Below are 26,501 nucleotides of genomic sequence, written 5' to 3' on the forward strand. Positions count from 1 at the left end.
TTAGTCACTGTCCTCGCCCATCCAGCCCCATTCCAGCACTACACAGCCGTCATTTCACCGCCACACCCAGTCTTTTTATTTCTCTCCTTTCCGCCACTTCCCTCCCCCCCCCCCTCCTCACCTCTCTCCTGCCCACCATCTGAACTGCAGCACTCCACTGTCCACCACCCCCACCATATTATCCCTCCCCCTCCCCACCCCAGCATCCTCTTTACCCCCACCCAGTCACCACTCCCATCATGCACTGGTGCTGCTGCTTGCAGTGTGGTTTCAGTTATATGAGACTGCAGACGTGTGTGCAAGTTGCGTTTGTGCACGTGTGTGTGTGTGTGTGTGTCTATAGCTGACAAGAGGCCTTAATGGCTGAAAGCTACAATTGTGTGAATCTTTTTTTTTTGTGCCTATCGCGATCAGCATCTCTGCTATATGGTGAGTAGCAACTCTCCTCCTCTAATATTGTTACATTCCATCCTGGATTTTCCCTTGTTTGATTTTTACCTGTTTTTATATATTTTAGAAAAACATGTTTACTAAGTACTGAGTAAAAATTGGAAGTAAATTAGTGAAGACAACCGCTGTCGAACCACTCACTTCTCTTAGTTGTTGGTGGCAATGGCCCCATGCATATGCTTTTTCTTCAGTTTTGAATTGTCTGCACAAGCAAGCAATTTATTGAAAGTGGTGTTTTAGTTTGTCGGTACAGTGCAGTTGTCATGTTTCGTTTTCTTTGTTGTCTGTTTTTGTTTGTACACCTAAAAATGAATACTACAACAAAGAAAATAAATTTGTGACATTGAATGTTAAGTTAGAGGCACTTAACTTGAGAAGGGAAAAAACGATAAAAAAACTTGCTCTCAAATACCATGTTGGCAAAATTACCGTGTAACTGGCGAAGAAATGGAGTTAAATTGGAACTGTTCCCTTGAAAGAAATGCTATGAAGAATCTCTTAACTGAAAAACTATGAAGAGATGGGGCGCTGTTGAAGCGGGTTTTTCATTTCAACTTCGTTTTATTTCTTTCTTCCACATACAATTTTGACAGTCCAAGTTTTCAACAGATTGATGAGGTCCCACTACCATTGAGCTCAAACTATCGAAACTCTGCTGTAGTATAAATAAAGCATTCTTCAATCTTTAAAACACAGTAACTATTACAGGAAATAAAAGGTTGTCTGCATATCTAAAAATATTGGAGATTTTACTTTTAGGATTGTTCTCATAGTTAATATCACAAAGACACAACAGTTATTTTCAGAACAGGTGAGAAAACTCTTTGACTCCCTCCCTCTTGAGATGGGCGGGCTCCAAATGGTCTGGGGCTGATACATGTTCTCTAATCAATTCAGCATTCCTTTCTAAAGAAGGCCACATGTTTCAATTTTGAATACGGGGGCTGTTCCTAGTATAGGTAACAACTGCTCTGCATCTCTGTCTCAGTAATTTTAGCAACATTCTGAGCTGAATTTTTCTTTTCAGGCAAAAAATTGTTGCTTAGATGCTGTATACACAAAAAATTATTATTTAGTCACTGGCTCATATGTAAGTTTATGCTTATGAAACAAAAGCTTTCCTTCTAAAAACAAAAAAGGCCGTAATTTATTAAAAATTGGCATTTATTGGAAATAAGACCAACAAATACAATAAGCACAAATTCTCTCTATATTGTATCCCAACACACACACACACACACACACACACACACACACAAAATCTCCACAACACATAATCAGGCTCTCTACTGATGATTGTATGGTAACACGTCTGTTGAGTTATTAGAAAATATAAAAGATGTGAACAATTCAACACTTCAATCAGTTTTCTTTATAACTTCACAAACAAGATGATCTACAAATATCAGTGATCAAACTCATAAATACATTTTCATCGAGCAATATTGTACATTAGCGTCAGTAGAATGCACTGATAAATAAACTGTACAATGTGACAAAAATCACATACCAGTATCAGTAAAATATAAAAGCAGTTTTGTATATTAAACATAAAACATTCATAGAAAAATCTTATTTACAGATATGTACTCAAATATAAATAAAAATATAGCACCATTTATTACATCACCATTGTGATGTATGTATTCATAACTTACACATTTTAAATGTTTTGCACCTTGAAACCAAATTTAAATATGTTTAATTTATAATGTTTTTGATACAACAGTAAACTTGTAGTTTGTCTTGTTACAACTTTAAAAGAAAAGGCAGCACAGTACTGTGGCACTATTTTTGTACATCTGAGACGATCTTTGTACTGATAACATGTTTGCTACGTCAAACATATTTCCCTTCTAAGATGAGAACTTATGACACATAAACACCCTTCCATGCTGCTGACAAAGAAGTCCTCTTGGGTTTACTTTGAAATCTAGGGGGAGACAAGACTTGTTTTAAGAAAACACTCCTCCTCTCTTTCAAATTTAAGTAGCCTACCTTCACTGGTTTACTAGTTTCCCTTTCTGTTTCACCACGTACACTAGGCACTTCTAAGTGTAGTCTCTGATCTGTATTCTGACCTTTCAAAATACTGTTCCACTGTTTGATACGAGATGTGACTGCTGGAATTACGTTTTCCTTATCTGATGGTTCTTCCATCTTTTCAGCTGATATGTCAAGCACAATATCATTTTTCACAGTCACACAGAAATCTGAAATTGGTTTTGTACAATTTTTGACATCTGCTGAAGTGAAAGTGTCTAACTGCTGACTTATATCATGATCGGTTTCTTTATGTTCAAATTTTTCTCTAAGTAAAGAAAATTTTCTTCTAATTCTATTCGATTTTCCAGTCTTCTTTGCCTCTGCACAGGAAGCTTGCTGCTGAGCTGAATGTTCTGCAACTGAATCAGGAGATGATAAATATGACACTGCATCCAAAACGATTTCTGGTCCATGGGACATGGTACTGGGAACCATCTTTGAAGATACTCTGCAATCATCATTTAATGAATCATGCAACTTTGAAATCAAGTGAGAGTCACGAGTGACTGGAGAATATGGATTTGTACTCAAGGAAGAACTGGGAAGTGATGGCAAAGAGGTGCTGTAAACAGAATCAAAAGGAAATTTGTTCTTGCTGGGAGATTTTTGTGGGCTACCACTCAATGTGCTTGCAGAGCTACAGCTTCTGCTGTCCCATGTTGAGTTGTATAAGTTACAAAGAGAACTGCCACGCCTAATCTCATCTATAGTAGCAACCAGTGTGCTGGCTGAATCATGCCTCCTGCGGAGTTTAATAGAGTCACCTGCTTCGGTGCTTGACTCTTCATGTTCTTCCATGATAGTGTCCAGTGTTGTAACAGGATGGAAAGCTCCATTCTGATCGATAACATAAGGACGAGCAATGAATACATTGAACTCATCTTGCTCAGAAATAAAATCTGGTAAGTTATGATTTCTTTCACATTCTGCCAAGTCATCAACCAATGTATCAAGATAATCATCTTGTCTTGAACGTTGTACTCTAATTCCCACATTAGGTCGCCTGCAGGGAATCGGAGGTGGAGAAATAGTGACAGCTAATGGTTCCCCACTTGTCGTCGAATTGTCTGAAGATGCCGAAGTAATTGTGGTTACTGTGCTGGTGAGAGTATCTCGCCTTCTATCTCTCACTACACTGTCATCATGCAACCAGGTCTCTATGTCGGAATAACCACGCCAAGAACGTAAACCCCAAGCTTCTCTTGCAATGTTTACAGCACAGATATTCTCGTAGTCATGAGCTGAGAGCACCTCACTTGGTACTGAAAGTATTTCACTTGGTGCATCTTCACTTCCACCTGGAGGCACATCTTGGTGATTTACATTACAAGGTTCAGTCTCACACTTCTTTTCTGTTACTGTACCTGAAAATTGTTCACAAAGAATTTCACCACCACTTTCTGTAGATGCATCAGCAACTGACATCGATAAAACATTCTCCTCCTCGTTATTTTGCATATCATGTGCACTATTGAAAACATCGAAGTCAATGGGAGAACAGATAGCACGGCGTTTCTGTCTTGTCATTTCATCTAATATCACTGTATTTTTCCCATCAGCCAATGAGGAATCTATTCCAATTTCATGAATAGCTGAAAATGAGGGCCTCTGGAGCAGATCTGCATCAGTAGTTGCAGCAATATCCTCCAGACTGCTCATATCTTCCAAAGGATGTTCAGTATCTATTCCTAATTCCGCTGGTGAACAAATACCACGTCTTTTCCGTTTTAAGACATCATATTTTGTAGTTGAAATTAGTGTTCTGGGCTCCTCACTTGCCTTTTTTACAATTTCTATTTCATCTGCAATTTCCAGCCCCAGATTTAAGAATTCTGTTGGTGTTGCTGTTTGACATGGTGCCCAGTTATTTAACAGAAGATTTTTGTCTGTTGTGGCATCATCAGAAAGTGGAGAGCCACCATTTGATGGCATATTGTTGATCCTGCAACAAGAAAACAAATAATGTCAAGCTTTACAGTGAGTTAATTTACACATGATGATGATGATGATGACAGTTTCAGTCTGCAGGGAACTCAACTGCATGGTTATCAGTTCCCATACAAAATGCAAGCTTTGCACTTTCCAGTTGTGCCAATTTCTGAATGATGATAAAATTATGAGGACAACACAAATACTCTGTCCCCGGGTGGAGAGAATCTCCAACCTGATGGAATCGATCCCAGGACCCCCCCCCCCCCCCCCCCAGTTAATTTACAATGTAATAGTAGGGGCAAAATGGTCCCACTACTTAATTATGTAGAACATCAGGAATTCTTGGTTCATTATCAATAAATGTGTCATGTAAAATACTATTTATTTAACACAACAAACACCAACGAAAGTGTGTAACCATAAATAGAAAAGTACATCTATGTTCAGTTTATTTGTGTGAAGTCTGTAAACGCCATGAATATAATCAAAGAATTTACACTGAGAACCTCTTCCAAAGTGATTTGGAGGTCCAATAGGAGAGAAGGGTGGCTTGTCAGTCCTTAGTTCTGCAGCATTTGAAGGAGACATTTAATTAGTGATGGGTCCATTCCACAATATCATTAGCTGTGGGTTAGCAGATACAGGTTCAAATTCAGTTCATACCAAGCAATATTGAAAATGCATTAAAGAGGTATGGTGAACTGTTTGTCCGATCAGAAGTGATGCGAAGTGGTATGCGGACCTGGACAATCTACTCATGACAGAAGGTCATGGCGGCAGCTGTTGATGTTGCATCTTTCATTGAGTAGGTTTCAAGCCAAGGAGACAGACAGTGAAACTCTTTGTCAGGCAGTATTACACCTATACGATGGTGGTAAAGTTCTAATGATGTTGCTATGGACATGATCAAATCACAGACTTAGTATGTGAAGGTAACAAGCAGAACTGTAGAGCTATTTAGATCACAGAGGCTGTGGAAAGAGGAAATTGCTTGCTGACAGAAGTCTGCTGTAATGAAGGGTCACACTTGTGGTGTTGATGTATCCAATAAAGCACCATGTTTGAGCACAGCATCTGAATACAGATAAAGTCTGATTATGCTTTCAGGAATATCTTCAATTTGCTATCTCATTCCCGAGCACTGACAAATGGTATGAAGTCATGTTCGTTTGGAATGCGTAAATACTGGGCAGTCCACTTTGCTCACCATTACCATGGTGAATATCTATTAGCGATTACACAAGCTGTCTAAATGCTACAATTCACCTGAAGCCAACTTGACTGGCTTCTGCTGAGAGGCAACCATGAAAGGCTTATGTTCTGTGATAAGGATAAAATGTTAACCCTGAAGCGTGTTACTGAAGCCAAGGCCCCATAGAGCTCATGGTCATAAGCGGACAAATTTGCATGCACTGGTGATAATCGTTTTTACTTCATACAGGGTGGCTGCCACTCCTGGACTGGTGCTTCAAAATTTCTCTAATACCGATAGATATTCCCACTGATGGGCAAACACTTTTTTCTCCTATAAGACCGACATCTTTGCAACACTTGGACAGAGGGTGTTTTTAAGACCATAACTTCCCTATATAATTTAACTTGCTTATATAATTCAACTACTTGCCTTGACAGTACTTTCAGAGGACACCTTGTCTTGTAGAATAGTACTGCAATGCTCGGGGATGGATATATTTTGACTATTTGGTCAGGAGTGGGAGCATTGACATTAGCAGTGCAAACTATGTTTTCTGCGTATAGCAGCAAATGTAACAACAAAATATTTTGAAGTATATTGCTGTTCAGTGTGCTGCCTGCCAGTGTGCAAAGACAGGAAAGTAGACGTGATTGTGTGAAGTTGCGTTTGGTGCCGAGCATTTTTTCAAGTTACTTAGCTTTCTGACTGTGATGAGTGTCCTTGATGGTACTAGACAGTAATGTGTCAAACACCGTTGTATACCTCCTAACACCATTTCGGACCTCCTATTGCCCGGTTTAGTGTAGCAATGCAACGTGGCATGGACTCAACAAATCATTGGAAGTCCCTGCATGAATACTGAGCCCAACTTCCTCTACAGCCGTCCATACTGGCGAAAGTGTTGCCTATGCAGGACTTTGTGCACAGACTAGCCTCTAGATTTAGTCCCATAAATGTTTGCCGGGAATTCAAGGTCGAGTGATCTGAGTGGCCAAATTATTTGCTCAAATTGTCCATAATGTTCTTCAAACCACTCATGAACAATTGAGTACCTGGGTACAACAAGAGCGTTAAATGTCCAATGCTTTTATTGCGTAAACGCGTGCATCGCATTCTTCAAACATTCAACTATTGTCTTTAAGGACATTAGTTCCGTATGATGTCGCTAGATGGCAGGAGCTCTTTGGTAAAAGAAGATCGCGTGCAATGCTTTTGTTGCACCCATGACTTCAGTTCATGGTTCAAACAAGTGGTACGGCCACTTGTGAAGATGGATGCTAGTGATGAATCTTACTTCCAAAAAAGAAATTGTCATTGATGACAATGACAGTAACTGTGAAGGGTTAAAATGACACAGCAATGCGGAAGGGTGGAAACGAAATGTTGCTAAGAAGCTTCGAAATTCTGGCAAAATGTATATATCTGTGCGCACAGGAAAGAAAATACCAGCTAAGAAGTTCAAGCCATCTGAATCATGTTGCAAGAAGAGGTCTGTGTTTTATTTGTTCATTTTCCTCTGCCATATCTTCAAGTGGACAAAGTTCAGCGTTATACAGTTATGCTTATTTTTATATCATAGTCTATATTTGTTGCAATATATTCTAGGTGCTGTCAGAGTTTACAAATCGATCAACAGAAGCAACTGTTCTGTCTCTGTTGGTCCATTATGGCCAGGGGACATCGACTGGTACGTATTTATTGATTAAAAAAACTTTACCAACAGTCGTATATTTTGGTTATTTTATTCTAGGTCTATATATCAGATGCTACCAGTTTTGGCAACTCAGTATTGCTATCTTCAGGCCCCATACACTATTTTTGTAATAACAAGCTTATTGAATAGTGCCATATAACCGGAACCTTAAATCCAAACCATTATGCAACAGATTGACAGTCGGGTGTCATCCTTCCATATGAATCAGTTGCATAATGGTTCGGATTTACGGTTCCAGTTTTATGGCACCACACGATAAGCTTGATAATACAAAAATAGTGTATAGGGCAATAAACGGCTGTTGGTAAAGTTTTTTGAATCGAGAAGCAACTGTGTGTTGCATTTTGGGGTAGTAGTGACGAAGTACTTCAGGATGCAATCTTAATGCGATATATATCAAAAAAAGAAAAACAAACTACATCTCTCAATCCTGAAGCACAAAACAGGAACTATTATTGGACATATACCATAAAACATAATGGTTTCGTAAAAATAGTTCACCAGAAATTTTTACGATATGTTTTGCAGATTTCTGAAATGAGGCCGAGATCAGCACAATATACAATAAAGGTAGATATGTTATGTTAACAATGACATATCCATGTCACAAATATTGTTTTAAAGTCTGTAATATTTTCTTCAATAATCAGATTCAATAAAAATTATTTGGGGTAGTTCTGCTACATTCCAGGTGCTGTTCCTGAAGTCAAACGAGGTAAACACCATAATCGGCCCTATACGATAGAAAAAAATGTTTGGCATCTTGTTGAACACTGATCCCAGTTCCCTTCTAAGGAGTTTCCACTATAACAGTGCCAGAACCAAAAGGATGTACTTTGATAATCCTGAATTAACTGTTCATAAACTTTATACGTGCTTAAAACAACATTTTTATGAGTTAGAGGGGAAACCACTTAAAATGAAGTACAGCACTTACCACAGATATTGGAGGGAACAAAGTCAATATTCTTTTAGGCAATGGAGATCAGCTAGGTGTTAGTTTTGTGCTGAGTGTGATGTGCTTTTGGTAAAAAATTCTGATGACCAGTGTTGTGGTTGTCTTCAGACATTACACTGGTTTGATGCGCTCTCCATGCTACTCTATCCTGTGCAAGATTCTTCATTGCCCAGTACCTACTGCAACCTACATCTTTCTGAATCTCATTAGTGTATTCATCTCTTTGTCTCCCTCTACGATTTTTACCCTCCACGCTGTCCTCCAATACTAAATCGGCGATCCCTCCATGCCTCAGAACATGTCCTACCAACCGATCCCTTCTTCTATTCAAGTTGTGCCACAAACTCCTCTTCTCCCCAATTCTATTCAGTACCTCCTCATTAGTTATGTAATCTGCCCATCTCATCTTCGGCATTCTTCTGTCGCACCACATTTCGAAAGCTTCTATTCTCTTCTTGTCCAAACTATTTATCGTCCATGTTTCACTCCCATACCTGAATACACTCCATACAAATACTTTCAGAAATGACTTCCTTACACTTAAGTCTATACTCGATGTTAACAAATTACTCTTCTCCAGAAACGCTTTCCTTGCCTTTTGCCAGTCTACATTTTATATCCTCTCTACTTCGATCATTATCAAATATTTTGCTCCCCAAATAGCCAAACTCCTTCACTACTTTAAGTGTCTCATTTCCTAATCTAATTCCCTCAGTATCACTCGACTTAATTCAACTACATTCCATTATCCTCGTTTTGCTTTTGTTGATGTTCATCTTACATCCTCCTTTCAAGACACTGTCCATTCCGTTCAACTGCTCTTCCAAGTCCTTTTCTGTCTCTGACAGAATTACAATGTCATCAGTGAACCTCAAAGTTTTTATTCCTTCTCCATGGATTTTAATACCTACTCCGAATTTTTCTTTTATTTCCTTTACTGCTTGCTCAATATACAGATTGAATAACATCGAGGAGAGGCTACAGTTCTGTCTCACTCCCTTCCCAACCACTGCTTCCCTTTAATGGCCCTCGACTCTTATAACTGCCATCTGGTTTCTGTACAAATTGTAGATAGCCTTTCGCTCCCTGTGTTTTACCCCTGCCACCTTCAGAATTTGAAAGAGTATTCCAGTCAACATTGTCAAAAGCTTTCTCTAAGTATACAAATGCTAGATGTAGGTTTGCATTTCCTAAATCTATCTTCTAAGATAAGTTGTAGTCAGTATTGCCTCACGTGTTCCAATATTTCTATGGAATCCAAACTGATCTTCCCTGAGGTCGGCTTCAACCAGTTTTTCCATTCGCATGTAAAGAATTCGCGTTAGTATTTTGCAGCTGTGACTTATTAAACTGATAGTAATTTTCACATCTGTCAACACCTGCTTTCTTTGGGATTGGAATTATTATATTCTTCTTGAAGTCTGAGGGTATTTTGCCTGGCTCATACATCTTGCTCACCAGATGGAAGAGTTTTGTCAGGACTGGCTCTCCCAAGGCTGTCAGTAGTTCTAATGGAATGATGTCTATTCCCGGGGCCTTCTTTCGACTCAGGTCTTTCAGTGCTCTGTCAAACTCTTTACACAGTATCATATCTCCCATTTCAACTTCATCTACATCCTGTTCCATTTCCATAATATTGTCCTCAAGCACATCACCCTTGTATAGACCCTCTATATACTCCTTCCATCTTTCTGCTTTCCCTTCTTTGCTTAGAACTGGGTTTCCATCGGAGCTCTTGATATTCATACAAGTGGTTCTCTTTTCTCCAAAGGTCTCTTTAATTTTCCTGTAGGGAGTATCTATCTTACCCCTAGTGATATGTGCCTCTACATCCTTACATTTGTCCTCCAGCCATTCCTGCTTAGCCATTTTGCACTTCATGTCGATCTCATTTTTGAGACGTTTGTATTCCTTTTTGCCTGCTTCATTTACTGCATTTTTATATTTTCTCCTTTCATCATTAAATTCAGTCTCTCTTCTGTTACCCAAGGATTTCTATTAACCCTCGTCTTTTTACATACTTGATCCTATGCTGCCTTCACTATTTCATTCCTAAAAGCTACCCATTCTTCTTCTACTGTATTTCTTTCCCCCATTCCTGTCAGTTGTTCCCTTATGCTCTCCCTGAAACTCTGTACAACCTCTGGTTCTTTCAGTTTATCCAGGTCCCATCTCCTTAAATTCCCACCTTTTTGCAGTTTCTTCAGTTTTAATCTACAGTTCATAACCAATAGATTGTGGTCAGAGTCCACATCTGCCCCTGGAAATATCTTACAATTTAAAACCTGGTTCCTAAATCTCTGTCTTACCACTATATAATCTATCTGAAACCTCTCAGTATCTCCAGGCTTCTTCCTTGTATACAACCTCCTTTTATGATTCTTGAACCAAGTGTTAGCTATGATTAAGTTGTGCTCTGTGCAAAATTCTACCAGACAGCTTCCTCTTTCATTTCTCTCCCCCAATCCATATTCACCCACTATGTTTCCTTCTCTCCCTTTTCCTAGTATCGAATTCCAGTCACCCATGACTATTAAATTTTCATCTCCCTTCGCTACCTCAATAATTTCTTTTATCTCATCATACATTTCTTCAATTTCTTTGTCATCTGCAGAGCTAGTTGGCATATAGACTTTTACTACTGTCGTAGGCCTGGGCTTCGTGTCTATCTTCGCCACAATAATGCGTTCACTATGTTGTTTGTAGTAGCTTACCCAAACTCCTATTTTTTTATTCATTATTACACCTACTCCTGCATTACCCCTATTTGATTTTGTATTTATAACCCTGTATTCACCTGACCAAAATTCATGTTCCTCCTGCCACCGAACTTCGCTAATGCCCACTCTGTCTAACTTTAACCCATCCATTTCCCTTTTTTAATTTTCTAACCTACCTGCCCGATTAAGGGATCTGTCATTCCATGCTCCAATCCGTAGAACACCAGTTTTCTTTCTTCTGACCAGTATAAAGGTAACTATAACAAGGCAGATGAAAGCATATCGATCTTTAAAGGCACAGACTTAATGAAAGAAATTATTCTGTCTCTGATGATAGCATTCTTTTCTCTAGACTTTGATTATGCCCAGAACTTGCCTATACCTAAATTAAATGTAGTGTCTTCTTTGGTTTTATAATTTTAATATTCATTGCCATAATGATGGTATCTTGCTCAGGGGCATATATCTTGTGTGACGTGTGTGGTGAGCACAGGTCCCCAAGCTGGGTCTGGCATTGCTTCCACTTACTTCTATCAGGCCCCTTACTTTCATCTATTCAATCTGACCCCTCTTGGTCAACACTTGTTCTTTTCTGACCCTGACAGTATTACAAATGGAGGCCTATGGTGTCTTTCATTTTCATGCCCTTTAATGGCCCTTGTCTTTCTTTGGCCAATTTCTTCAATTCTTTCTGTCTTCACAGTTTCATGTTGTGATCTTTCATCATCACCTTTCTGAATAACATTCAGAATTGTAATTCGAGGATTTATCTTTGCACCAAGGTGACGCCTTAGACAGTCGAACATGAACAGTCTTTTGAAGAATACTTCCACCAATTGCAACCATAAATTGGAGGAAAGACAGCATTCAGATTTGGTAGGCTGTCATTCAGAAGATAATGATGGATCAGAGCGTCTAGAAACTCAACAGTCGGTACAAACTGAAAAACATCAAAGGATTAAACCTAAAAAAATCTCATTATTCTTGATACACAATGTTAACTCCTTGTGCCAAGCTGGAAAATTAAAAATTGTTAATGATGTCATGAAGAAACACAAAATTGTAATCATGGCTCTTCAAGAAATCAGGAACAGCGATCAAGACCCTATGGAATCACAGAAATACTGACTTTATAAAGGAATGCCTGGAAAAAGAGTCATCAAGAACTGTCCACAATTTGACAATGGTTTTCTTATAGATCTCAAAATTATCGACTATCATACAATTCAAATCTCAGCTCGCCAGACTTGCAACTCTACCTTTGAAATCTGAAAATAAGACAGACACAATTATCACTGCACATGCTCCCACCAATCAGAAAAAACAATACTCTGACAGACAAAAAATAAACCATAACTAGTCTCAAAATCAACATGTTTTAAAAGGAACCACCACAAATTAAAAACCTGGAAACACCCTGATTTCCGAAGGGACGAATGGCAACTGAGCAATGTATGCATGGATAAATTTCACCATGATGAAATCTACAACTTCAAAGTTTTAAGGGGTGCAGACTCAGTGTCAGATCACTATGTTGTGGAGATCAAAATAAAATTAACACCAATGCTAAAGAAAAGGACCTCAGAAAAAAAACTAGAAGAAAATTCTACCCAACCATCTTAACCAAAAATGTGGAATACACCAGGAAATCAGGTGAAGGATCTATCAACTATGATACACTAGAAGAATTAACCACCAAATTAAAATCCATAGCAGAAGAGGTGGTTCCAATAAATCCCAGGAAGAAACACGAGTGGTGGAACAAAGAATGTGACCAGGCATTAGAAAGAATACACCAAGCTTGGACAACACATCAAGCCCAAAAGTCTGAAGAATCACATCTAGAACTAATTAAACAAAGGAAGTCAACCCATAAAATCATCAGACAGACAAAATACAAACATCTTAAAAATACCCTAGAAAAGAGAGAACTTCCACAAGAAACAGTCAAGAGATTATTACAAAATCTTTGGGAGATATATTAAAAACTATGAGTCCTCAACACTGATGCTAAGAGATAAGTCAGCAAAGTTTGCACATAGTAATCAAGAAAATGCAGAGATCCTTGCACACTTTCAACAAACTTTTAAATTGTGATGACCCACTAGAAACATTTCAAATAGACACTCAAGCACCTATTTTAACCACCTCAGACCTAACAGACCCTCTAACTGTAAGTGAGGTAGAAGTCGCAATTCAGGAACTAAAAAAATTACGAGGCATGTGTAACTGCAGAAATCTGGAAGAATGCTGGAAAACCTGTGATCATAAATATCCACCAACATCTAACTGAAATGTGGATCACAGAGAAAATTCAAGAGCACTGGACGTCAGGAATAATCCATCCATTATTTAAAAAAGGATATAGAACCAACCCAGATAATTACATATGCATAACCCTTCTGGACTGCACATAAAAAATTTTCTCCCACATAATTTACAATAGGATCAAAAACATTCTGGAACCACAACTTGGAGAAGATTAAGGAGGATTTCTATCGTACAGAAGCTGCTCAGACCAAATTCTTAGCCTAATAATAATGGAGTATTACAAGTATACAACTATAGAAACAAAGAGGTATTCATATCATTCATAGAATTTAAAAAGTATTCATACAGGCTTGTAGAGCGGGGGTAGGCTGTACTTGTAGCTTAGCTCCGAAGGTAGGATATCACTCGAAAGTTTAGCAATGTTTTCAAATCTTGTTTATGAACCCCTCCAACTACTCAACATCTCCACTATACGGTACGTTGTTACCATAATGTCATCTATTACAAACAAAAATTTATCAAGATTAACAGTAAGAGTATGGAAAAACAACACAAAAAATTGTTTCAGTTTGGATCAGCACTGGGGCAATGTAGCCATGCATGCGATTGTTCATTTTATTTTTGAGAAAATACATTGTCCAAATGTTGTGTCTATTGACGCTCAAAATCTTGACTACATGGTGTATGGTACTTTTACTCCTTTCACAGTTTGTATTTCAACAAGGACTTCACAGATCTTACAAACTGATGTTGAGTAAGCTCCCATTCCTCCAGTTAAGATGGCACTGACACAGTAATTAACAACAGAGAGTACTGATCAATCATTCAAAGACTTCTTTAAAAGTCAGCATAATTAAAGAGACAAGTCAGAAAAGCAGATGGTCAACAACAAAACCGAAAGTAAAGACAAATGAAGTGTGTAAAGCGATTCAAAGCGTGAAGAAACGAAATGTGCTTGGAGATAGTTATTCGACAGAAGTAACTAAAGTTGGAGGCAATATAATACTAATGTTTACAAAATGTCTGCAGAAGAAGACAATTCCCCAAAGATGGAAAAATAATGTAATTATTCCATCTGAGTTGAAAGATTTACTGACTTCTTTTCCAAAACATACATTCACTAAAATTGTCACCAAACATACAGAAAATGGATTTCAGTCAGGCAAAGAAACACACTGGCTTTAGAAGTAGACATAGCACACTACTTTGTAGGTCATGAATGAAACTGAAGACTTGAAATAAAAAAGGCTAAGTGCCATGATAAAGAAAAAAAGGCTTAGAGTGCCACAAATTTAAATGTAGTCCATTAGTAACAAGAATGCATCCAACAGATTTGATTGAAATGATGCAGCACCTGTCAAATAATGAGCACAAACAGTTTTACAAAAACAGAATGAACTTTAACTATCTTTTTTGTCGACTACTGAACTATGACACTTAAGAGTTTTTTGCTGCATTGCCACATTCAGCAAGATTTCCATACTATTACAATACATGTTTGCAATTTACTTTGTCCACTAGGTACGTCCTATGCTTAACCTTCAAATAAAACACATTAACAGTGCAATTACGACCATTAATTTCCTAGCATACTTTAACTCATTTTCCTCAATGTAATGATTTTGGCACTTCAAGACTCTTTTTATTTGAAGTCTTCAATTATAGAGTGGAACTTGAGTACATTATACCTCTTTGCCTGCATTCATAGATTCTGGTAAATTTTTTGACTCAGCCTCAGATAAATTAGTATTAACAGTCTTTGAGGGTGAAAGCATTGACTCTATCTATACGAGTAAACTACAGAATATATGTGTCAGCCTTACAGTTTCAGGAGTGATGAATTAAGAATTTAAATAAAATCAGGCAAAGAGATTCTATACCACAAAATCTATTCCCAGTATTCCTTCAGAATGTTTTCAGATTCTTAAACTCTGTAAGTGAAGAAATGTGTGTAAATGGAACATATCTGAACCAATTTTGTTTTGCTGATGACATTGTACTTGGAGCCACTAGTGCACATGAACTTCAACAAATAGGAGGTAACAGATCAAGTTTGAGAACAGTCCTGAAAATCAGTCATTATAAATATAAAATAATGCACAATAAATACACTGGAAGGAAAATTGTACAAATTAATGAAGAGTGGTAGAACCAGTTAATGTGTTCTCGTATTTTATGGCAGCTGATAATAAAGAATGGATGGGCCGCAAATGAATTAAACATAAGTGGGTGCAGTTCTTTTAGTTCTCTTCTTTCTGTAGCTTTTTTTGCTTTTAGTTATTATTTGCAGAATGCATATGGAATTCAGAGTATGACTGCAAATAGTAACAAGAGGCGAATTTATTTTAATTAAAAAAATAGAGGCAGAATGATGCAATGAATATCCCTTCCACACCACACACACCTATTAAACTACAATTCAAGACCACAAATTCAAATGTACTGTTTAAACTAACTACAGTATCCAGTGGTGGTTCTGTGTGGGAAACAAAGTATTTCCTTCAATCAGCATTTAAAAGCTGAAGAAGAAATAATTAAAAATTTGCAGTCTCAGACTGTGATATGATACACATTCACCCATAGACAAGGCAGTGTGGCCAGGCCTTTGTTTTTGAAAGAGCTGTTACTTTGTTTTGCTTGAAAAATGTGGAGTGTACTAACTGAGCAATGAATTTTCATGAAGTTTCACATGGAACATAGTAAATCTGCTATGGAAACCATCTTTGACTAAAAGACATATATGGTGAAGACTGTTCATCATAAGATCAAGATGGCATCAAGTGTAAATAGTGAGTACTTTAGTTCCCAGAATAAGTGCACCAGAAATAATAAAAAGTGTTTAACGCGTATCAAATTTAATGTGTATCATGATCAAGTGTGTACTGCATGTTTTATTATCAAAAAAGTTTCTGAAAGAAGAAACAGGGCGGCTCAAAATTGCAAAAATAAAATCGTATATGGAGCAAGCACATCATTGTATGAACTGCGAGAGCAGACATCTGAACCTTTCTACTGCAGGATACGTGGTGTGAAGGGCATAATGTGCACGACTGTAAAACTATGTATCATTTTACATGTGTAAACGTAAACCCAAAATGAAAATAATGGTGTTGCAAAAGGTGTAATGTATATGGCCTTGGCAAAACAATAATGGAAGACTGCAAAGACGAAATCATTGCCATGCTGTTAGAAGAGATGAATGTTTTAAAATATAACTACGACACTCTCAAAAAACAAAACAGTGAATGCGATAATAAAAGAAACAGTGAATTGTTATTAGAAGCTAGGACTTTGGGCAACAAACATGATGGTGTATGTAAAAAATGAGGGAAAACCGATAAAAGCGGTATTGTATGTGTGAAGTGTGACTCAATTTCACTTTCAATGTACAAAGATAGACTCCTCATTGAAAGGACATGAAAACTTGACAAAAAACCTGGAAGTGCAACCTGTGTACTGATATACTAAATGGGCCAGCAAATATTTCCATAACAAACAGATTTGAAAAGCTCGGTGGCGACAGTGATGCTTTTGTAGGGCACACTGAACATACCCACATACAGAGTGTTGCAATAAATGCTCTCAGGACCACTACTGTTTCTAATACATCAACACGAAGATATACAAATTCCACATGGTGCTGTTCCTGTTCCTGAAAACATCTACCAACACGTTTTGGATGTAATCACCTGAAAAAAACTTTTGATTCTTGATGATAATTCAGGGATAGGGGATCGCTTCTTGGGTAAATGATGTGGCAGAAACTGTGAAAGCGACAGGTTTTGTCAAGCCAGGAGCATTGCTCTCTCAAGTAACCAAGTGCATTATTAAACAACATGTACCGGAATGAAACTTCAGTAGCCTCCCCAAGAACCAAAGAAGTGCTTCAGTTACCTGGGGCACACAAATGTTATTTATGTCAACATTCTGCACCAATATGATTTATCGCCCTGATCATGTGTGAACAAAGAGATCAGTGCAGCAAATTAACAGCTCTTTAACGTATGCAGTCAGTTTGCAAACATAAATGTTCTGGACATCAATACCACTGGCCAAAGATTCCATACCAAACATGACCTCCACTTGAATGTACTTCACAAAAGTTCATAACTCAAAACATAGTCAAAACAATCTCGTTTTATTCTCTCATGTCAAATGCAAGAGAAGTTATTCCTGTTGTAGTTAATACTCAAAGAAAGCCTTTTTTTAGACTAGAGGTTAGGGACAGTTACAGAGTAAATGTTGCACTCTTTAATAATAATTTAGCTCATGTTGAATCTAACATCAAGAAACCTGTCAGAAGCGTAACAAATTACCTGAATACCTTAAAAGTATTTCACCAAAATATAAGAAGCCTTTTAAATAAAAAAGACGAACTACTGCTTTCTCTTCAAGAAACAGATGACACTATTGTTGATGTGCTCTGCCTAACTAAACATCACCTGCAAGATACAGGAAACAAACACATTTGAATAGTTTACGAGTGAGAAATTCAATTCATTCCTAGACTTATTTTTCAAACACTTTGAAGCCTGCTCGCCCCAAAGACAGATTAAAAATGAGATCAATTTGTTGTGAAATGAAAGATTGGATAACAGCTGGCATTAAAATAACATGTGCTAAAAGGAGAGACCTTTACATAGAACAAAGGGCTAGAATAAACCTAGCAGTGAAACTACATTAGAAAAAAAGTACTGTAAAAATTCTAACATGTGTAATGAGAAAGAGCAAACAAATGCATTACGCAGAAAAAAATCAGCAAGTCAAACAACAAAGTAAAAACCATATAGAACATGATAAAAAATAGCAACATAAAATCTGAACAAGTGTGGACTCCACAGTCCTCTGGTAGTGGTTCAGACAAGAATAATCAAATAGTTGCAGCCACTGATTTTAACAACTTTTTCCTCACTGTATCTGAAAGATCAGGGAACCATAATAAACAGTCTCCCACAGAAGCCACACAGCTACTAAGTCATACGCAAATCACATCAAATACAGACTTGAGAACTTAACATTGCAGCGCATCAGCAGTTGTGAATAATTTAATGATTATAAATAATCTGCCCAGATTGCAAATTGAAACCGGATGTTGACCTAGGTTTCGGTGCGGATAACCACGCCTTCTTCGGAACACACTAAAACTACAAACGTCCGGTGAGCTGCGTTGGCTGGGGTGAGGAAGCACGCTTCTGATATTTGAGCTAAGTACTGCTATTGACATGGTACACACGTACCGTTTATTTTACATTTCATGCGAGTCTTTTGCTCTTTTGGGCATTCTGTATTAATGTTGGACCATGCCTCTTTAGGCACTTTGTAGTTTTAGTGTGTTCCAAAGAAGGCGTGGTCATCTGCACTGAAACCTAGGTCAACATCCGCTTTCAACTTACAATCGAGGGGATTCTTTATAATCATTAAATACAGACTTCATTTCAAAAGCATAACTCCTAAAGATATTGGAAAAAAAATCATAAAATTAATTAAAAGCTCTGGATCTTCTGGGTATGATGTAATATATAATAAGATCCTAAAATCGTGTGCAGACTTAATCACTCACATATTATGCTATTTATGCAACCAGTCAATGAAAAGTGGGACATTTCGAGTCAGACAAACTTTCAATAGTGACGCCCATTCATAGAAGTGGGGCAAGGAATGTACCATCCAATTATCAGCCCATTTCTTTGCTGCCAGTATTCTCAAAGGTGTTTGAGAAAGTAGTTTATGATAGGATGTGTGGCCATATGACAAAATTACTTACTGGCATCTACACAGTTTGGCTTTCATAAGGGATTCTCCACAGAGAGAGCTATATTTAGCCTAACAGATGAAACTCTAGGTGAATTAAATCTCAGATGATACCCAATGGGGATCTTTTTGTGACCTTACTAAAGCATTGCTAAAAAAGCTTCCACACTATTGCACTGAAGACAAACCTTTGACATGGCTAGAATCTTATCTACACAACAGGATGCAAAGAGTTATCTTAATGGAGGCAGGTGTAACAGTAAACTCACACTGGGGAAATGTAAAATACAGAGTCCTATAGGGCTTGATCCTTGGGCCACAGGTTTTCCTGATCTACATTAATGATCTACCCGTTACAATTAATGACAGAGCAAAAATAGTCATGTTTGTGGATGATACGAGTATTCTCATCAAGGGTCCCAACTCCGCAATGTAGGATACAGTCCTGAAAGTCACTAACCAAGTACACAAATGGTTACAGCAAATAGCCTAATCCTAAATTTTTCATAACTAACATTATACAGTTTCACACAGAAAATTAAAACCTGCAAGTTCCTGAAATGGAGATCAACAACAACACATTTTATGAAACCACACATACAAAATTCTTAGGCATCCAGATAGATAACCAACTAAGATGGACAGAGAAAATTGATCAGCTGGCCAAACGAATTAGCACAGTTTGTTTTGCCCTGAAAGCTATTTCTCACCTTAACAGAGAAGTATTGCTTTTGGCATATTTTGCATATTTCCATTCTGTACTCTCATATGGAATTATCTTCTGGGGAAATGCTACAGTAGTTGGAAGAGTCTTCAAACTACGAGAGCAGTGAGGTTGATATGTGGGGTCTCCAACAGAACATCCTGCAGAGGTCTTTTAAGACTCACAGCATATTTACTGATACAAATCAATACATATTCTCACTGATAACGTTTGTAGCCAGCAACAAGGAATTATTCCAGAAAAACTGAGACATTCACAAGTGTAAAACAAGACAGGCAAAAAATTTCCACCAAGGCTCTGCAACTCTGACAAAAGTCAATAGGGGAGTAACTAAATACGAAATAAATGTATATAACAAGCTTCCCAAAGTATGAAAAAGGAAAGTAATACCATGGAGGTATTCAAAAGGAAGCTAAGACCATTCTGCAGAGAACAAACTTATTATAAAATGAATGAATTCCTACAGTAATAAGGCATCCTTTCGAGTAAAAATAGAGGAAAGAAAATCTTTATGTCATGTAGACTAAAGTGTGTACTTCTAACAGATATAATAGTGATAAAATGTACATTTATTTATATCATAGGTTAAATATGTACTACCATTTATTCTGCACAATTAAATATTTACTTGAACTTATTCAAGTGATGAAGATAAAAATGTTGTATTTTAATTTAAATCATAATGAATAAATGTAAATTTTTACTTATCTGTGGCAACGGGATAAAAAAGTGCACTTCCATTAATTCTGCTATTTTAAGTACTCACTTGAACTTATTCCAGTAAAATGTAGGTTGTAATATTGTCCGCAATCAATCATTCACAGAAAATAAGTATTTGTATATGTAAAATGTTCACATAATTTTGCATTATTTCACTTGACTTCTCCTATATTACTAGTACACCCTTTGTACAATATGTCATCAACAGGACCAAATAAAAAATCAAACCAAACCATACAACATACATTCCACTAAAGAACAAGTTTGCAATCTCATATGCGAAGCCTTACTACATTTTTTCAAAAATCAGGAATGGGTTCCTTCCAAATTATCACCCATTTAGCTACATCAAGAACTGTCTCTGACTAAAAGTTGATTCTCAAGTCTCCTGTGTTTGGCATTTTGAGCAACTAAGACAATTTACAAATAAAAGTGTACTTTCATTCTAGGTGACAAAATTCTCTGATTTCTCAAAAGTATGAAAAGAGGTGACTCGAGATAGAAGCAGTAGACAAGAACAATAAGAAATAAGAGATAGAAATGTAGACGATGAAGAGAGACAACATTAACAAAACAAAGGAGAAAAAAATAAATGTGAGACTGTAAAGGGTAGAATTAGCATTGGAAACTTAAAGTTTAAGAATATCAATGATTGAGTATAGCTAATCAATCACATGGTATCTTCCAGTAAGAATCATCTTATCATTTGCCTGTGGTAGAATACAGTGATTAGTACAAGGAAAATAAATTAAGAATGGGTAGAAGCAGAATATTGGGTACAATGATGTGTTTAAAACCCAACTTGTTATGCAACAGCTAGAGGGGAAAAAAATGTGAAGGAGTTGGAGAAGCACTTATATATTGTAAGTGTGGCGAGAGAGAGAGAGAGAGAGAGAGAGAGAGAGAGAGAGAGAGAGAGAGAGAGAGAGAGAGAGAGAGACTAAAAACAAAGGAACTAATTTATAAGACACATTGATAATTATGTTTTACTTTAGTGATGAAAGTGAAAGCACATGACAAATGTGTAGCAGCAAGATGGTTGAAGTGGGATAGAAGCAAGGGTAACAACAGAACAAAGTGCTCAATGAATCAATAAGAAAATTTGTAAATGTAAAGTAATATAAATGATGACAGTGACAAGTTTCATAATGAAATATACCTGCAGAAAAGAACTACAAGGCAGAAAAAATTAAGTGGGACACACATTGACATTATAGTCATTCTGGTACGACATGGCTGGAGGTGACTAATGGAAACGTCATGACAGGAGAGAAAACAGTGCCTTAAAAAGTAATGAATACCAATGTATAAACCGGAACACTTCCTCACCTTCCAGTTGGTTGTTCTTTATATAAGTCCCAACAGTGTTTCAATGAGCGAATTGTTGCTGTGTTTTCTGACTTCATGGTGGACATTTGTGTTTCACGTGCATCATGATTTACTGCTTCTGAATGAAGTTTAATATGTCCAGCAGGATGGAAAAAGCCATAATAAAGCAGCATGCTCATGATACCTGAGAAAATGACAAATTTAAATGTTCATAATATTATGGCGATCTGATGTACACAAAGTATTCCACAATCAAATCACAATAGTAATGAAGCTGAATTAAAACTTACCTAATATTGTCCCACCAACAACAGCAGTGGTGCCAAAGATTACAAGGTTGAACCTTGTCATTCCTGTGAAACCGATGAACATTCCCAGACAGCTGACATTCTGAAGGATAACAATGACGTAAAATACAAGCATCCGCTTTCTTGAGCGACCCTCTTTGAGATTGAAAAAACAAAAGCAATATATTACACCCACAACACAATTATATATCTTTTCTTCCCATGGTGACTGACAGAAGTCAGTATGTTGGAACATTATCCAAGCTGTCATTCCTATCCAGTGCACACCTGCAACATGAAAGACTACTGCAGTTATACTGGCATATGGCGAGACAATTAAATTAAAAGAGCTCAATCTGCTGAAAACATACCAAGCAATAAAAACAGCCATGCTTTAAAACCAACAGCAAACAGTACCAATGCTGTTATTCGGGCTGTTATCATGCTTCCTCGCCAAACTGCCTGCAGCAGGAAGCCTACTGCAGACAATGAACGTTTATCGGGACGAGCACGTCTCATAGCTTTGGTATATGCTGCAACTGCCCAAGCTAGAGATGCAAGTGATGCAACAGCTGACACACCTGCAAAATTCATCACATCTGTTGGTGATCTGACTAATGGTTTCATTAACATTAGTAATACGATGCAATGAACATTACAAAATGACTGTTTAAAAAATGAAAAGCTAACCTTTGTAGATCCCAGTAAGCACATCCACAAGTCCATTTTTGCTACCAGAAGCAATCCTCACTGCATGCAACTGTTCATGACTGACAGACTGGTAAACAGCCTTTGAAAAAAATTTAGAGCATTTTTCATCCACCACCATTGGTAGTTTGGAAGAGCTGACAGAAAAGCTAGAATTACTCAAGAGAAGTTATTGTCAATGGTTGCTATAAAGAATTTTCAAATTTTTCATGCCTGAGAAAAGTTAACAATAATTGTTATTGTGTTAATATTCTAAGTTCATGCAGATTTGTTACATCACATACAATGAAATAAATAATGAAGTTTTAGTATGAAGCTCCAGCATTTATGAGAACTTTTTAACATGTTAACAGATTTTATGTAACAAACTCATACAAAGTATTTAAAAATTTGTGCATTGTCCATGTTGAATGTCATTTAAAAACAAGCAAATTATATTCAATGAAAAGACCTACACAGTACACAGTGAATCAGTGTGTATAAATCACTGAAAGTAAGGAAAAGTATATCTGTTCCAGCTAACTCGTGTTTCCTTATACTGAACAAAAAACTGAACATAAGCCATCATTCATAAGCTGCAAACACAGATTTCTTTAAAGGTATGCAACTTAACTGAAATAGATCTGTGTGTTACAATGAAGATCTGGAGTGTATGATAAACTGAGCTTCATTTACATTTAAGTTTTCACTCGTAAGCTTTGTACTTCATTATTGCTTATTTAATTAAAAATATTTGTGATAGAAGAGCACCTACTTAAATGACGAAATTAATAACATTTGGGGTAGCAGTCTTAGTACTACAGGAAAGGAGAATTTAATGAAAATTGTGGACAAGCTATGGGAAATTTTGCGTCAACAGACCCTACCAATTTCTAATGTCTGCTATAACCAGTAACGCAATGACGTTGTGGCATGTAATGTTGCATGAGCATAAACAAATATGCCAGAGCACTTGACAGCATTTCTTTTGTACCTATGTTTTTGGACTGCAGGCCGTGGTGCTGATCTACAGTATAGTCTGAGCCTTAGGTAACGTTGGAAGATAACAGTTTGGCTGCAAGTTGGGAAAGCCAAGTAATGTGAATATGAAATCTCAGAGGTGATTACAGACATTCAGTGTTGCTCAGGGCCAAAGTTAAACAAAGGGGAGAAGTTGAGAGTTGGTCAAGCAGTATCAAATGATTCAGTTACTGTAAACACCAATAGCTTACAAGTACAGATTTTACTTTGTATATGCCACTTTTACATATTCAATCACAAGTATTTGTAGAATTCTATTTTGTTGATTGTTTTTTGCCTGAGATAACCACTATTAGAGAGAGAGAGAGAGAGAGAGAGAGAGAGAGAGAGAGAGAGAGAGAGAGAGAATATTTCTTCTGGGTTCTTAGAAAATGATGTATGTCAACAACATGAAATTACCAATTTTACATGTGGTGGTGATTTTCTGTGTATTATAGAATTAAACCCACACTGTTATTTGCACAACACAATTACCAAAAGAACTGCTAAGTAACTTCACCATAAATTCCACAAGGAAATTATAAGATTTGTTGCAACTCAAACCAGAGGCCTTAAAGTACTAATAGAACAAGGCCACCCAATCTACCAGGAGACTACAAGGTTGCATAACTCTTTCACTTTGAATATTTGTTTTGGCCAACTAACTTTTCCTTTATTTTTGTGTCTCAAGCACGTACTGACCAAACTATGTAATTTAATATGCACTATAAGAAAATGATACACATACATCCCAAAACCATATAATAATTACTGTAAGTAGGTTTAAAACACAGCTCTTACTTCAAGTGAGTTAGTAACATGTCAGTGTCATCCTAGAACATTCCATCTACCAGAAGAGGGGACAGTAACAACTTCAGATGTTTCCGTACAACATATATTTCAGGGCACACTGCATTTCAGCCATTTATCTACAATAGTTACAGAAGCATGGTTCAACAGTGCCTGATCAATATAGTTCCTCTTTTAGGTATGTACATACATGAATAATTTCAAAAGCTAGGTTAAAAGTGAAAGAATATCTCTACCATTAAAAAGTTTCTTGATCAAACATCAACAGTCAAACCATATCACTAATAAAGCAAAAGAAAATATACTAATGGAATCAAAAACCTCCAAGGAGTATGGAAAGAAAACCAAAATAAATTCTGAGGAGAAACATTTTTATCACCTTGAAATGAATCAACGCCAGATATTGCAAAATACCATTATGAAAGAACGTCAAGTGGAGAATAATACTACAAGCCCAATGCTTTCATCATTACATATGAGAGTAATGAAATCAGAAAAAAAAAATATTGCTTCTGTTTAAAAAAGGAAGATTTAACCCTTAGATATCTGCAAGTGTCTATGTCATGAAATGAGAATCTGCAGCTCTTAATGGCTAGCCATCTATTGAAATTACTCCTAAAGAGCCCTTTATAAATCACACAACTAACTCTGCTTAAAACTACAAACTGTGTTACTTTTAAGCACAGAAATATTGTCAATGTTTTGTACAAATAGAACTGCCAATTCAAGTAACATTTCGCTATATCATATTAAAGTAACATTTTGCTTTATCATATATGTAACGCTGGATTATGAAGATGACGTGAAATAAGTATTTGATACTTTCTAAAATCTTTTTGATACGTAAAAGGACCACTGGTATCCTACATCTAAGGTCCACTCGCCAAGAGAAAACAGCGGCCTTAACACTCATACTGTAGTCGTTTGTTAACTCTCTCCGTAAATGTTCAATAGTTTTTAACTTTCAAAACGTCAAACTTACCTGTCCAACTGCGCCAATCTTCTAAAGATATCATGATGTACAACTGAAGAACCAACTGTGGTGCAGATTCCATAAAAGATTCAAATAAACGTAACATACAAATGTCATTTTGCTGATGATAGAGCCGCTGGAAGTCGAGAGGGTCGCCTGATGTACGTGCTTCAAAGCCGGTCTTCAATGCAACAACATACCTGTAAACGAAAACAAAAATTTATGACAAACATTACGTAAATAAGGTGGAACAAATATTACGAAAGTAATTAGTTTAGTTTAATAGCCACTTTGTTTTGCAAATACTAACGAGACTCAGTCCCCTAGCAAACATTATAGTTACTTTCCACTCACCTGTGAATCAAGCCCAAAAGGAAAACGTGAGCCACCCAGTGCAATAGCCCTGCCGATTCATCCATAATATGCCACCGCATACTAAACACTTGTACCATAGCAGCTGGGAAAACAACTAGTAACAAAGTACTAATAGCCCAATAAAAGTGTCCATTTTCAAAATATTCGACAACCAAGACTGCGTCTGAAAAATAATGTTTACGACGTGAAGCCATCTGTAGCTATGAAAATATAGTGGATAACAATAAGGTTACAACATGAAATTTTTCTGATGGCCTTCAATCTAATCCAAAACTGATGTGATACACCTATCAACACATAATAGCCTGCCTTTGACATTCACATACAAGGCCAATCTTACCAGTACTCAAATCCACCAAAAATGTTCCCATTGATAATACAATAAGAAACGCATCATATAATCTAAAAGTCAATTCTTCTGGTATATTTTCATTCTTATGTTCAGTGAACGACTTCGTACAAGAATTTTCGTTCGATTTCAACTTCACCGCTGCCATATTTTTCCCTTGCCCTCTACTGGCGAACGACTTAAGCTATTG

The 26,501-nt window shown here is 37.0% G+C and overlaps 1 protein-coding gene across 2 annotated transcripts; it reads right to left on the minus strand.

Annotated features, from left to right (window-relative positions):
- Window positions 1-1,602: 1,602 nt before the first annotated feature.
- Window positions 1,603-26,501, minus strand: LOC126263110 (uncharacterized). Of its 2 annotated transcripts, XM_049960116.1 has the most exons (7): window positions 26,303-26,501; window positions 25,942-26,125; window positions 25,597-25,787; window positions 22,469-22,678; window positions 22,101-22,385; window positions 21,811-21,994; window positions 1,603-4,438 (listed from the first exon to the last, which is right to left on the minus strand). In XM_049960116.1, exons 1-7 carry the CDS (start codon window positions 26,457-26,459, stop codon window positions 2,320-2,322), a joined length of 3,330 nt encoding a protein of 1,109 aa, XP_049816073.1. In that variant the 5' UTR covers window positions 26,460-26,501; the 3' UTR covers window positions 1,603-2,319. The 2 variants fall into 2 exon arrangements, with proteins under 2 accessions (XP_049816073.1, XP_049816074.1); XM_049960117.1 differs by lacking the exons at window positions 25,942-26,125; window positions 26,303-26,501 and adding an exon at window positions 22,788-22,942 and having other exon boundaries at window positions 25,597-25,720.

The sequence above is a fragment of the Schistocerca nitens genome, chromosome 6 (genome assembly GCF_023898315.1).
Source record: "Schistocerca nitens isolate TAMUIC-IGC-003100 chromosome 6, iqSchNite1.1, whole genome shotgun sequence".
In the NCBI taxonomy this organism is placed as follows: Eukaryota; Metazoa; Arthropoda; class Insecta; order Orthoptera; family Acrididae; genus Schistocerca; species Schistocerca nitens.

Excerpts from the sequence above, each read along its gene's own strand:
- LOC126263110 (XM_049960116.1), bottom strand. The coding sequence starts at position 26,459 with ATGGCAGCGGTGAAGTTGAAATCGAACGAAAATTCTTGTACGAAGTCG. Across the intron at positions 26,126-26,302 it reads TTTGGTGGATTTGAGTACTG|ACGCAGTCTTGGTTGTCGAA; the intron begins GTAAGATTGGCC and ends ATTATTTTTCAG. Across the intron at positions 25,788-25,941 it reads CTTTTGGGCTTGATTCACAG|GTATGTTGTTGCATTGAAGA; the intron begins GTGAGTGGAAAG and ends TTTCGTTTACAG.